Source organism: Arthrobotrys flagrans (genome assembly GCF_004000055.1).
Source record: "Arthrobotrys flagrans strain CBS H-5679 chromosome Unknown unitig_15, whole genome shotgun sequence".
Lineage (NCBI taxonomy): Eukaryota > Fungi > Ascomycota > Orbiliomycetes > Orbiliales > Orbiliaceae > Arthrobotrys > Arthrobotrys flagrans.
The window spans coordinates 277,862-292,403 of record NW_027137545.1 but is presented as its reverse complement, the minus strand read 5'-3'; the positions used below and the strand labels follow the sequence as shown (position 1 = coordinate 292,403).

General features: G+C 44.8%; 4 protein-coding genes across 4 annotated transcripts; 1 reads left to right on the top strand and 3 right to left on the bottom strand.

The window, feature by feature from the left end:
• Positions 1-1,609: 1,609 nt before the first annotated feature.
• Positions 1,610-2,162, top strand: DFL_000072 (uncharacterized protein; the record flags this gene model as incomplete). The annotated part of the gene is made up of 2 exons (XM_067636745.1): positions 1,610-1,774; positions 1,836-2,162. 2 exons carry the CDS (start codon positions 1,610-1,612, stop codon positions 2,160-2,162), a joined length of 492 nt encoding a protein of 163 aa, XP_067494593.1.
• A 2,020-nt stretch (positions 2,163-4,182) lies between these two features.
• On the bottom strand, positions 4,183-5,919 carry DFL_000071 (uncharacterized protein; the record flags this gene model as incomplete). The annotated part of the gene is made up of 3 exons (XM_067636628.1): positions 4,183-5,296; positions 5,363-5,498; positions 5,556-5,919. 3 exons carry the CDS (start codon positions 5,917-5,919, stop codon positions 4,183-4,185), a joined length of 1,614 nt encoding a protein of 537 aa, XP_067494592.1.
• Positions 5,920-6,524: 605 nt separating this feature from the next.
• On the bottom strand, positions 6,525-7,907 carry DFL_000070 (uncharacterized protein; the record flags this gene model as incomplete). The annotated part of the gene is made up of 1 exon (XM_067636513.1): positions 6,525-7,907. The coding sequence occupies one exon, from the start codon at positions 7,905-7,907 to the stop codon at positions 6,525-6,527; it is 1,383 nt and encodes a 460-aa protein (XP_067494591.1).
• A 2,907-nt stretch (positions 7,908-10,814) lies between these two features.
• DFL_000069 (uncharacterized protein) lies at positions 10,815-14,525 on the bottom strand (the record flags this gene model as incomplete). Its single annotated transcript, XM_067636395.1, has 1 exon — positions 10,815-14,525. The coding sequence occupies one exon, from the start codon at positions 14,523-14,525 to the stop codon at positions 10,815-10,817; it is 3,711 nt and encodes a 1,236-aa protein (XP_067494590.1).
• Between the last annotated feature and the right edge of the window lie 17 nt (positions 14,526-14,542).

Here is a 14,542-nt window from a genome sequence, read left to right as displayed (position 1 = left end):
TTAGGAGCTTGTATATTCGGAACGGGGGATTTTGGACCTAAAACGCCGGACTGATTATTATTACGAAAGGGGTTTCTTATACAACCACCATGTTCTCTATGAAGATTGTAGAAGGGTAAATTATATTTAGGTTCGCGATAGCGCGGAAAGTTGATTGTAGGTTTTGAAGTATTGAATTATAGGGTCTTCATCATAACGTTAACTCGCGAATTTATAGTACCCACATCTTTCTTCAACAGTCCTCAATTTGTTGGATTTCTCAAGACGGATCCTGTCGCCATAGACAAAGATGTTTGTTGCTTCAGTTCCAATTCAGGAAGTTCCTAGCGAGCGAATATAGTATTTTAGTACCTTTGACCAATTGAGGCCACGGCTTTTCATCAGAGGCAGACCGGAGGGTGAACTTATACGGCAGATTCACAAAGTGGTGCATAACGTAATTATAATGTAAAAATCACGAGAGCATATTCGCTCAGTTCAGCGATAGTTTTGACAACCATGATAGTGACTACTATTGCTCTTAAAGTCCAACCATAAAAATTCCACCAGTTTAAGTGGTATGGTATAATAATCATGATCTCGTCTGCACGTGTTAGTAAAGGAAGCCTATGAAACCCAGCATCCCAACCACGCATCAACATACCACATCAAGACCACGCGGCAACCCGATTATATTCAGCTCTCTCAGTCGCCGCTAATGAGGAAATAGAAGGAGGTTAAAATTAATATCGGCATGTCCCTTGTCTTTTGTACAATTGTCTTAGTTAATGAGTCGTGTGTAACCTTAGAAATGGATATTTTTTCATTCCAGCACATAAGTGCACATCCGCATGCACATTCAGAGCCAAAAAATTTTTGAATTTTGCTGCCCTGTTCTCTTATAGGTACTAGATGTGTTCCTGCAGAAATCTGGAAAATTCAGGTACAAATTGAGAGAATGTATACGATTAATTGAAGAATCGAGTAGGTGGGTATCGGTAGGTACCGGGCGCGCGGTGTCAAACATACCGGTATTTCGACTCTTAAAATTTCTAGAGCTTTAGAGCCTAGATCTGAATAACTACTAGCATATAGAATGAACACAACCGTATCAACCAGCAAGATTTGCTTGACACATACTAAATATATAGTCCAAAATACACAACGTTAACCGTCAGTTCTGGATTTCACGATAGCATCTCGTCACTCCGGAATTACGGTCTAATTTTCCTAATGCAATCTTGATTAAAGAGCTTGTACTCACCCAAGAGCATCCACTCTCTAGACCTTACCCCAGGAACTTCAAAATGTTAGGCCCCTGTCCCTACCTGTCTCACCACAAAAATCCAACAATACCGACCTCCTTCCTCGCTAGTCATTATATCCCATACCCGCCTGCCTTGATTTTCAGCTCTACACCCCGGGTTTATCACCCTAGAACTTCAGCTAAAGTTCCATACCATCGTATTATCAAGATCTTGCTAGACAAGCATCTCAAGATAATAGAATATAAAACGACCGATCCCTTCCATTCTGAAATCTCATAATCCATAGCTTCAAACCCCAAGCTTCCTTAAAATCGCGGCCACGGAACTACTCTCTATCTAATTATTTTTTTTTTTTTACAAAAATGCAACTGCAATACCTCACCTTCACCCTCTTCACCGCCCTCGCAGCAGCAGGCGTAATCCCCCCACCGCAGCAAACTACACGACCCACAATCCCTTCTACCCCTACAACCCGTACCACCATAAAATGGACACCAACGACCAGATGGACTCAAATTACTAAACCCGTATGTCTTACGTAACCCCACAATCCCCCTAACTATTAAAAACCAAAAGCTAACCCCCCAGTCAACCCCCCGCACCACCCCCAAAACCTCCAAAAAACCCTGCACAATCTCCCTCTGCTATGACGGCGTCAATGAATGCGGCATGATGTACGGCGGCTGCTTCCCCGCCTGTCCCGACTCTCCAACGCCCACATTCTCCCCCCCACCTTGTCCGAAGCCGACTACGACACAATGCGATATCCATTTATGCGTCGATAGTGTAAACGAATGTGGAATGATGTACGGTGGTTGTTTCCCGGCTTGTCCTGGTATGAGTACGCCGACGTTTACACCGCCGCCGTGCCCGACAGGATTGGGTGGGCCGCCGGTTGTTACGAGGGTGAGTTAGGGGCAGTGGGAATTTGTTAGTGTGCGTTAAGCAAAGCCTGTATTATGAATCTATTCTGTGGTAATAGTGTAATAGACTGTCCAACCTATAAAAGACATTAAAGATTGAACTACCTAATTAATCCGGACAGAATTTGAAAAGGTAATGTAGTATTCAAATACCAATCCAGTATTCCTGATTCCACCTGATAAACAGAATTTGTGAGGAAAACCCGTATAGCGAACGCCAAATGTAGCAATACCGCACCCGGGCTCTGGTATGAGACAAGCAATACTATAAGTACATAAATTTATGAATAGTTCAACATAGAATAGAAAAGGAAGAGGTACTCATGACGAAACAGAATCCAAGTCAGTACTCAAGGTCAAAGCTGGCCTCGCGTGTCAGGCTCCACAAAGTCATCACGCCTCAGCCAATCCTTCTTATCCCACGGCACAGCCTGCAGCTCCAATTCCTCCAACCGCTTCATAATCACTCAACACAACCTTTCACTGCTAACACTAACCTCCACCTTATGAACGTCAAATGGCGGAAACATCTTAAGATTAATGTCGGCTGTGGTGTCTGCCTATACTTCGTAAATTTCCTGGGCGAAATAAAAATGAGGAAATACCTTCTTCGCCTTCCGAAATTCTGAAGCGTCCACTCTGGACAACGTTTTTGATGGGCAGATATGACGGCATGCACAAGGCAAGCCATGATTCCCTGCATACAAGTGCTTGAACCATCGTGGACGGAGAATAGTCCAAACCCCGGTAGATCTTGAGGTGTATTCCGTGTCACGGCACCAAAAGTCGACGAACCGGTGTCTTCGGGTGCGCTGTAAATGTAGATATCATCGGGGTGGGTTAAACGAGGTCGTAATATATCCCTAGAGGGCCTGTATAAACTTGCAGGGTCATCGACAAGTACCTGTCGAAGACGCCGAAGCCTTAAATATATACCGTATGGTAGTCCGTGCGCGTGTATCTGTCGATCGATTTTATCATCTGGTGAACGGCCTACAGGTATACGGTCGCTCGGCATGATATCGTTCTAACATCGTTGATATCGTTGGTTCAGGCGTATCAGGAGGGGTCTAAGTTTGTCCGAGTTTTGTGTAACTTTACGCATTCCTTCCATAACATCTCGATGCAATTGAGTGCGATAGGGTTGATTTCAAGCTCCGCACTAGGTTGGGAAGAGGAGGAGTGGGGGAGTGGGTTGGGCTAGTATCAGGAGAATCTGTGAGAAAAGTCGAACTTCGGTTTTCGGAACTGGTAAGACTTTTTTGGTTCCATGTCTTCCATTTGAATTCTAGTGTAGTTTCTATGACTTCTTCCCATTGAGGCGAGACGCCTCGGAGGATAAGAGGTTCGATGGAGAGAAATGAAGGAATATTATGGTTAAAATATCTGGAAGTTCGAGATGTCCGGTGGGGATATCTGGTAGTTTTGAAGCCGTGTTGTGTGTTTCTGATTGTTCCATGGTGTCGAGTAGTGATAAACTTTTGGCCGCCTATACCGTTTCCATGCGCGATGTGTGGGTAAGGGTTGCCACGGAGATTTAAGTTGGGATTTATGATTATAGTCGTCGTAACCCCTAGTTTGTATAGGTTTGGTGTTCTATATGTTCGGGGTATCTTGATATTCCCTCACTTGATTGATTCGTTATATCAACCCTCTCACTACGTATACACTACACTATACGATATACTGCACCGAAGGCGAATAATGCTTGCTTGATTTCTGGTGCCATGGATATTTAATCATAGTCATTCCAATTAAGTACAGGCAGGCGGGTACAGCTCTAAATCCGGAGTTGGGACGTGGGATCCTTGCTATAACAATATTGTTCCACGCCCTCGGTATCGGAAGGTCAAGCTTCAAGGGTTCTTCGTACAATGTCATGGGGCATAAAGAGTACTGTAGTACTAGTATGTTTGTAGACGATCAATTGATGCATCCTATCATATTTTATTCAGTATCATTACTCATATACCCCATATGCACCCCCTATACGCCTTAAAACTATATACTATTCATTGACACCCCCAACTCTCCTTTGCATTTGGATCGCCTCCCAAATACACATTCTTCTTCGGCCACTTGCAATGTTCTTTAATACTACTCTGAACCCCAGTCTGAGCATTTATATTCCTGCCCACAATCCTCTCTGGCGCAATCCCCTGCTCAACCCATTTCACCATACTCATCAACACCCCTTCTTCAGTTGGAATATTCGTCGCTCCCAAGACTCTTCCAACCTGTGAAGTCGCACCGATGTACCAATTCCCCGTTCCACTGTGGCAGTGAGATGCACCGGGAATTGGGAAGAATCTATAGAATGAATCGAGCTCTGTAGAAGTTAACGCCATACTTCTGGAAACGTATTCGTAGTATCTATACGAATTCTCGGAGTTGATGACTCCATCTTGAAGACCATGGTATGTGAGTAGCTTATGACCCGATTGTTTCAATTTCGTCAAATCCTTCCAAGTGGAGGCACCAAAAGGATCAAGAGCCTGCACGTCCATCACCATCTGAAGATTAAACTGTGTGTGAAAATCCCAATTTGGATCATTGAAAATAGCGTACTTCCACCATTGCGTTCCATAACGAGGTGGTTGTCCGCCGTAGACATCGCTGCTTACGTCTGCGCCTGGGTCGAACCGTGGCATTAGGAGATTCCCATCCGTACCGTAGAATGGTTCGAAGAATTTCCGAGCAGTACCGACTTGGGTTGCCGTTAAACAACCGTGAGAAGCCCACGTTTGACCGGCGGCACACATTAATGCTTCAAACCGCGGGTTACAACCCCTAGGCTCTTCAATAACACCGTCGACAACACCATCAAGGGCGTCACATTGTGACAAGGTCATGTCACGCATTGCAATCCACTGTGCTTGGCTCAAATAGCTTGCATCCCCTGGATTACCATTAATCTTATAATAGTGTCCCGAAACAGACATGAGGTTGTTCAAGTGATTAGCCGGAGCGCCAGCGATGATTCCGTCGAATTCCTCGGGGAAGTCCTGTGCGGCTTTTAAACCTTGACGGCCACCGCTGGAACAGCCCATGTAGTAGGATTTCTTGAGGGACGAGTTGTAGAAGTGCTTGACGGCCTTTTTTCCAGTTTTAGTGGCGGTTTTGATGCTATGTTTGAAGAGGAAGCATTAATTTTTGAGCGAAAGGAGGGGTTTAATTGGGTTTTGGACGTACGCTCTATAGGCAAAATCTTCGACGACGCCGGGGTTATTTAAGAATGGTTCACCGGTATCACCGAGATGGCCGTTATTATGGGCGATAGTGGCGAACCCTAGCCATGTAGTGAATCCCATATCCGGGTATGCGATGCCTAAACTTGCAATCAGTATAAAACCTTAAGTTTCTGCTAATATGAAATAAAACTTACATCCACCAAGTCCACCATTTCCAAGCACCAAATACCTCTTCTTCTTCCAATCCAACGGCATCCAAGCCTCCATCTCCAACTCAGAGGTACTACTAGTCTTCACCTTAAGCCTCAGGCGACACATATCCGCCAAAGTAATAGTATATGGTTTAGTTTGACATGTCGGATGATTATCCGGGTTTGTGAAGTTTGTTCCTGCGGGAACGAACTGGGAGACTAGGACTTGGGTGTTGGCGTCTGGATGGAAAGTTTGGGCGAGACGAGAACATCGTTGTTGGAATTTGAAGTGGGGATTGTGGCCGGGTGAGGCGGCGGCGAGGGAGATGAGGAGGGAGGAGGTGAAAGTTAGGATTGTGGACTTCATTGTTACGATTAGATTAGATTATCTATATTATAAATATGAAAAAGCCTGACCGCAGTGGTAACGGGATATCTCGTAAACCAAATGCCTATTGCGAAGGTAATGGGTGCGCACGAGGTGATCACACGAGCAATCTCTCTTTTGATCTGGGGGATTTGGCAGCGAATTTTATAGCCTAGCACAGGTAGAAAAGATCTCTACCATTATGTCTTGTTCTTTCAATGTAATTGAGAAAATAGGATAGCGCTCTGGACTAATGTATCTCGATGAAGCTAAATGATATCAGATGGTGATATGAAACACCCGATGTTATTGTTCGGTTAGGAAGCTGGGCGTGCGACGCTAGTAGCTATACGGACGGTGGACCCACCTTTCCGTGTGAGCCCGGGACGAAGAATTTTCCCCAAAGATCACGCATAAAACCCAAGACTGCGGTTGGGAAAGGAACCCTAAATTTCAATTTTCTAATTAATTTCCTAAAAAGAATCCTTCGCTCCATTCCTTCTCGTTTTATCGAATAACAATTAGTGATGGCCTTCTAAATCTCTCCATTTCAAGATGGGACGAATCACTAGGCTAAGCAGAGTTCCGTATATGCATGATCCGCCTCAAGTCCCCACTCCAAGTGGCAACAGCATATTCTCTGTTCTCTGCTCCTGATAATAATCGTAGACGGTAGAGTAATCCGGAAGTTGTTCGCCTTTCTTTGGTCGTTTATCTCTTGCCCAGACCCTCCACGGCGTTTTTCGAGGAATGAATGGCTTATTCCAAGACCTTGGCTCCAAAGTGGAGGAATATCGAGGTATAGACCTAGATTTAACAGCTGCCGTGCTTTCCGCCATTTTCCTAGTTTCGATGTTGATGATGTCGTATGGTTCGTAAAGAGCCAATGTGATCTCGACTTCTGTGTCCTGCATACCGCCGTAAGCGTTCGATCCCTTATCTTCTTTGCCTTCTATTTGTATGATAGCGCTGTAATGATCTGGGAAATACGAGTCACGACTCTTTGTCAGTTCTCTTCTCTTTCTAACCTCATTTAGGTCTACATCGCCAAATAACGAGCGATGCATAACATTATACACTAAATCCTTAACCGAGAGCATTCTCCTCCTACTCGTCCTCGAACTCTGGCAAAATGGCGCCGTAGTAGTAGTCCCATTATCATACAACTTCGTCTCAATCAAACTCTCGTACTGAACGCCACAATATAAACTAACAATCGACGAAAGGTTTTCAGGGCGGATAAGTCTGTTAGAAGTATTCAACCGAATCCCCGAGGGTGGTTCGACTAGTACTGCAGTTTCGAATTCCTTAAGTTTTGGTTTTATGAGGGCGACGAGCTCGTCCATTAATGCGTCTCGTGAATCAGTTGCCGTGATCTCTTGGGCTTTGGATAGTGGGAGTCGCATGAATCGACGCCAGAAAAGTTGGAGGAAGTGGATTGCTACTGGGTGGACTTCGAAGAGGTCGGTGTAGGTGTGTGTCGTACATGTTGTCGGTGATGAGGGTGAACTGCTGCATTTACAGGCCGCGTTCGTGTATTGTGATCTGATGCTTGGTGGTGGTAATGAGATTCCGTCGAGGACTCTTAATCGCTTCGGTATTGTAGGCGTTTGTTGTTGGTGTTGGTGTTGGTGTTGGTGTGGCTCCTCGGAGTTAACCACACTGTCCGGCTTTGAGACGATCTCGGAGTTATCGTCACTGCTGCTTCTGCCCTCAGACTTTGTACTCTCGGCCGGCGTAGGGGTACTCGGAACGCTCTTCGGCCGACTAGGAACCCAACATCGCCAACGAAGGATAGGATCTGTTTCAATCTCATCTTTCCACGCTTTACACACCAAACGTGCACCTGTAATAAGTTGTACCGGCGGGACGTGAGAGAGGATATGTGCTAGGATCTCGGGTATTCGGAAGATATCGCTTGTTGTCGTCGGAAAGGTGTTACAAGTCGAATATTCGTGTTCGGCTTCGGGTTCTTTTGGTTCGGCCATGGTTACGTCTGTCGGTGAAATGGTTGATATGAGATAGGATGAGGGGGGTTTGGAGGGGTTTGAGAGGTTTTAGATTGATTGATTGTGATAGTGAGGTGGGAGGTATCATCATGACTATGGAGCTTTGGAGCCTCAAGCTTGCCAGCTGTTGTGCAGGAGAACTAAACAGGAAATACAACAGTCACAACACGGTATACATGACGAGCTATTCCCATCATTTAGCCCTATCGAGCATGATGATGGAGTAGAAATTCTGGCTACATCGTTGATTGCAGAGTTAACGACGCGTTTTTAGTCAGTAGTTTCAACAGACTGGGAGTTGTATCAGCTAAACTGGCGACATCTGTGATTCTACGTTCCTTTCCTACTCGGGAAGCCACATATATGCACATACCCGCTGTACCCCCTACCATCACCTAGCCTACAGCAGTTGAAGAGTCTGGCGACGAGACAAGCCTATATGCCGCAACATTAGCTAAATTTGGCTCTACCCTCTAGACTTTTCACCTATTAACTTCTCTTTCATTAACAATATATTTATCCGCCTAGGATCGAGTTTATCAAATCCACCTATTACCACAACGCATTGCACACATGTAGAAGTTCACAAGGCCAATAAATGCACCATAGCGTCCAACTATTTTTCAAAAACACCATGATATCATTATCCCCCGGAGAGCAATACGCCGGAAAGGCCAGCGTCCAATTCGCAACCAACCCATGCCCTTCAAGCATCACACCATTCATATCCGATATCGTACTCAAAAGAGGCTGAACTTGACGCTTAGGTAGTTCAATACCAGTTCAGGCTCAGATCGGGCTCTCCTTGTGAAAAAAAATTAAATTTTGGCGGGAACTAACCTCCGTTGTCTGGTTGCTGAGACCAGGATTAACATCTATTAAAGAGTTTTGCAGATACGCGGCTTCTCAATCTCGAGGGTTTGGCACTGAGCTTCGGTTATATAGTTCATGGGCATAAAATAACTATGAACGTGTAGACGAGTGGAGGATTCGTATCGAAAGAATTTAATCTTCTTGTTGGGTTCCGTATACGGATACGTGATAATCTATATATAAACTGGTAGCCTCCCTAGTGGTGATTTAATTCGCGAGGCCTTTGAATCGAGAGGATAGTGCGGAGTGGGTAGCTTGCGATTCTTGCATGCATACCATGCATGAGTGCATCTTAGCTTATCTGAAAACATATGCTTCGTGGACTCTGAAATAGTTAGTGTTTGAGCAGAGTAACCAGATAAGAAATTCATATTTATGATAGTATATTCGTCGAGTGGGATGACTCAAATCCATTGCTTTTCTCACGTGGGCCACGCGTGGGGTGTGCGACGTTATCAATCGATCGATGCATACGCTTGCGAAATATATCCGGAGTTTGGGATTAGTGATTAGCTTCTAATATACTACAAGGTTGTGACAAAAACTTAGAGTCAGAAAATTTAACCGAGATTGCTTACTCAATTTCACTACTGGTATACACATTGATAACGATATTTTGAAGGAATATAATAGACAACACACAAAATACCACACGTCCCCAAATCGGAGTAGTAGCGGAGTAGACCCCTCAAATAGCACTATGCTACTACTTGGCACAGAGACCCAACATCCACGAGATATGACAACGTTATTCTGATACTAGTGCATCTGGCTAGCGAGTGGTCAGTTCGACTGGGAAAGGCGAGTTCACACGCCCGCCGGAGCATCAAGGTCGTCGAAGAATCCATCATCCGGCCTAAGGAATTCTAGTACCATCCTAAGTCCTCTTCGCTATCATCTGGGTCCTGGTCCATCTCTTCCTCCTTGAATTTTTCTTCGTAAAGATTTCTTACTACACCGCTAAGACGTGGATCTCTCGCTTTTTCTTCTTCGTAACTTTCGAGATTTCGTGCCCGTCTTCCGTTTCCCCAAATTCTGGCCCCGATACCTTGGATACCGCCTCCGGCTAACCGGTCAGCATACATAGCTGGAACACCAAAGCCTGGATCTGAAATTATCGTGTAGAATTCATCGTCATCTTCTAAGATTTCGCCAATCTCGGGTGGTGTGCTAAATAGATTCAAGTCAGTTTCTACTACTTGTGCGATAGCTTCAGCTTATTTTTCTTCTTTGGTCGCAGTTTCTAGGATTGTCTTGGTGCCACCGAGGCCGTAGACACCATTTTCTTTGATAAGTTTTAGAGCTGTCGAAATATCTAAAAGCATGCACATTACTGAAGCCACGTTAGCAGGGTTACCACTCAAAATCAACCACGTGTGCTCGATTTCGTGATTCAATTTCACTTTGTGGGAAATCCTCCGTAAGATTTCTGACAAAGTGAAAGTATTTCACAGCTTTGACTACCAGACCAAAATGGAGGTATTTCATCACCCCCATCAGTTGCTATTGCTACCTCTAACTCCTCGGTTTAGTTGATTAACTGTTGAATGTAGCTATCCGTAAGATCGGATCGGATCTTTTGTGTCTGGATATCCGTGCGTAGGGTGTAAAGATCATCCAAGAAATTTGTGAAGTTGTCGAACAGTAGAAAGAGAAGACTGGCGGGATGGCAACTGTAAGGAATGGAAAGGATAGCCCTAAAAGGGTTCAAAGGTGCATTTTGACTGCCTGATTTGCTACGTTACGCCGACGCATCCCGAGAGACGCATGTAGCAATCCCGTACCTTGTCGACTTATTATCAAAGGTATCGCGATATCGTTCTCGCTGAAAATTGCAACTTCATGAACTAGGGCTGGTGTAATTACATACTCTAAGCGAGACGTTAGAAACACAAGCAGGATGATAAAAACCTTGTATTAGTATAACTAACGGATCTACTGATTTGAAAGCTCCAAATATTTATGTCAGCGGTCTAGCAGGTTTATGTTAGGATTCTTTATATCGCGCCCATTCTATGGTCCCCCCTTATCTAAATCTTGACGGTCTCGTCCAGGAAGTCTGCGCTCCATCATTACGATTAGTTTGAAACCACCACGTTTCCGAATTATCCCAATATTATCTATCGTGTTAGACAACGTTGTTAGCGGATAATCTTCCATCATTTTCGAGACAATGCAAATTTCTTTTAATCTAGACAATCTAACTATGGCTTCACGGCCTTTCGCTACACTTATAGGCCCAACGCCATCTTGCAGTATGTGAACGTTTAATCCTCCAATGTAGGCGAATAAATTATCTGGTAATGTGTTCGAAGGCCCCGACCATTCAGAAAGCATGCCTAGTATCTGCTCTTCCGATTCAGGATATAATTTTAGAAAGGTAACTACACGTAACATGCTGCGCTGTTCATATATTTTGATCGTTGTCGACTTATATTGCAGTCTCTGCATTGATGCCACAGAGAGAGGTGGACGTTTCAGCATCCAGACTTTAGCGGATAATTGCCCTAGCCGTTCACAGAGTTCCGGCAGGTCTAGCCCTGCTTCAGGAAGCTGCCCTGGAATTATTAAGTGACGATCTTGCGATGATACAATGAAGTTGTATGTGATACTTTCGGTTCGGCTAGCGACCGCGTATTCGAAATATGATTCCTTCTTTGGCCCTTGCATCTTAAGAATCAGACGCGGCACATTCTTCACGTGTAAAAATTTAGCCCGGAAGTCCTCTATAGCTTGGTAGGCACGCATAGAGGCTTTGCCAGTGATGGGACCTTCCTGGAAAGAATACTCGACATTCGTAATATCGGGCTCATTCTCCGCTTGCCCAATATAGAGCATATGTCTTTGCATATACAAATTTTTACACGCCATAACGGTTGTCACTTGTACCTCTGTTGACGGGTCGGTCAAGAATTTTCTGAGGAACCCTATTTCGTGCTCTGCTGTCGATCTGACTGCTGCAGATATATCCCGCCCGATGATCAAAATCTCTGGATTCTCTTCACTAGCTCTCCCACTCCATCTTAGACAAATTTCATCTATGCCAAGGCCACTGCTCGATTGATAACGATATTTATCAAAGATTCTCGCTGCGCTTCTGACTTCCGGTGTTCCGAGTAAGATCAACCAGGAGAGCCTCAGCATATACGGGCCTCGGCCGGTGTGCAGTTGTTTCCTAAGCTCTCTTCTAAAATCTTTTCGGGCCGAGGTCTCCCCGTGCAGATATTCAAAGACGCCATTATATATACAGAGAGGAGAGGAGATTTTAGTACCCAACCGCAGAAATATCGACATTATCGTGTGCCGAGTTTTCTGGGAAACTTTGAGGAACGAGATAAACCTAATTGGCGATCCGTTTCGCCTAGATGTACTCATATGCTGAGGTTGTGGGCGACGATCGGCTAAGTGATTTCCATAAACTGCCACCCAGGCTGCGAACAGAATATCTTCAAGCGGGGGGTGGTTTTCCTCAATTTCTTCCTTTGGAAGTTTGAGGACAGCAATGTGCATATGAGACCAGTAAACCGCCACTGTATAACCATTTGTTCTATCTGTTCGTCCTTTCGGGCCAATTACGACGCCATAATATGTTTTGTCCTTAAAGATAATTGGGTCGGGTACGACTAATTGTCTATTCTGTGTGTACCAGAGTACAGCTGGGAAAACACTGGGAAATGAGGCCGAAAAGGCTATTAAGTGTTCCTCAGCTGGGCTATTAAATTTTAGCTCTTCCCTTTGGTTTGATGTCTTGTACCTATTGGCCTCAAAATGTTTTAGCAGGGTTTGAGGATTAGGATATTTAACCGGCTTCTCGTTCGCGATAACCGTCAGCCCCTGGCGCCGGTTTTGAGTCAAGTAGTTCGTATATTCAAGGGTCGACTGCAGACTATGAGCGGCTTGGTCTATTCCAAGTTTGAGCAAGCGTTTCTCAGTTGCAAACTTAGAAGCGCCATCGAGTCGAACGGCAAGACTAGAGCCTGACCCCAATGTAACGTAAATGAAGAATCCCTCTTGTTCAGCGTACTTCCCATACTGTATTGAGCGAAGGTTGAGGTTCCCCATACCTCCCCCGTACTTCTTGATAAATACTCTGACAGCCTTCCCTTCTCTTATCTGGAAAAATTTCTGTGCTATTTTAGAAAATTCGCCGTCAAAATGATTGGTGGTGCGAATATCATTAATACTCTCGATTTTAGATTCTTGAAAGGCTCTATCGAGAACTTCCTCACTCTTTGGGGGTAGATTACTGAATGCAATACCGTTTATGCGTGCTTCCGGTCTGGTTTCATGAAACCAGGCCGCGAAAAGTATATCTGCAAGCACAATATTCGCCTGTGCGTAATTGGCGCCCGTGTCATAGTCTCCATTTCCGAAGCCGAGAAAAGCCAATTCGCCTTCCTGCGGGGAGCATGCCACAAGATAAAGATTTGTTTCGCTACCAGTAGCACTATATTTACTCTGGATGATTTTGAATGTTGGTCTCTGAGAAGTTTGGTATGTTGTTCGGTCGATATCGGGTAGGAGGGGGTGCACTACCGGCCCTGATCCCGCAAAGTATCCCTCAGGTTCTATTATCAACACATTCCGGTCGGGGACCAGGATTTCTGGCGCTTGGGGATTTTCTTCCCTTATGCTACCTCTATCTGACTCTTCCTCCTCCATCATCCAGTCAAGCGTATTCCTACTTACTGTTGTATCTATTGGCCATTCGAACTCGAGAAATACGTCGACGGAAATGGGTTCATGAAGCTTGTCAAATCGAAGGTAAATTGTAGAAAGTTTCACTGCATGAAACCGATTTGGGTACTTATGAATCATTTTGATAATCGCATTGATTTCGGTTGTACCGCGAAGAGCCGACCAAACATTCCTGCTATCCTGGTCTTCAAGGGGTATTGAATCACTCTCGACTTTGAAACCCTGGGTGATGCTGCCTCTTTCGCCTGATTGGAACCATTTCTTCCTTGCTATTACCATTTGACTGATGGTTGTTGGGTCGCTAATCTTCTCGATCGATACGTAATCCAATTTAGCTGCGCGTGCATAGGCTTCCTCTTCTTCTTCTTCTTGAGCACGAGCCCAACAACCGGCCAGAAAGTCCCAACTGGGTGCGCCGTACATCATGCTTTGATGGTCTTTGGTGATTATCATATGATTGTCCTCAAGCGAGACCATTGTCGTAACGAAGGTGTCCTTATCAGTTTTGTCGTAGGCCTGGATAGCGGTATAAGAATTCCGGTTTATGATATGGATGCGCTTGATAATTTCCCAAAATCTTTCCAATCCTACTTCTTCAAAAAGCTCAAACTCTCCTTTATTCAATTTGAAATCCATCCGACCTAGTTCATCAATTTCGGGGTCCTGAAAAGGTCTGTTTACTGGATCCGTGTTATCTAGTTCCATATCTTGATTAATTTCTCCTTCCTGGATTGCCCGTGTATACCAAGGATCTTCGCCGTCGAGAAATTCTTCGCCGTCGTAGTCATACATTTTCTCGTCGTCATCAACGCCGCCCATTTCCACGTCATTGTCGTCGCCGGAGCCTGAGCCTGCTCTTTTGATGTGTGCGTATCTATTCTCACTCGAGGGGTTTTCCTGAGAGGGTGCATAATTCGATACCGTTGTATAGGTAGTAGATTCGGGTGTTCCATTATTACTAGAGCATGATTTTCCAATGCATGGCTCTCTCGGTGATTGGCCTTGTGACCTAGTCCCGGGGTGCATTTTACAATTGACACCCC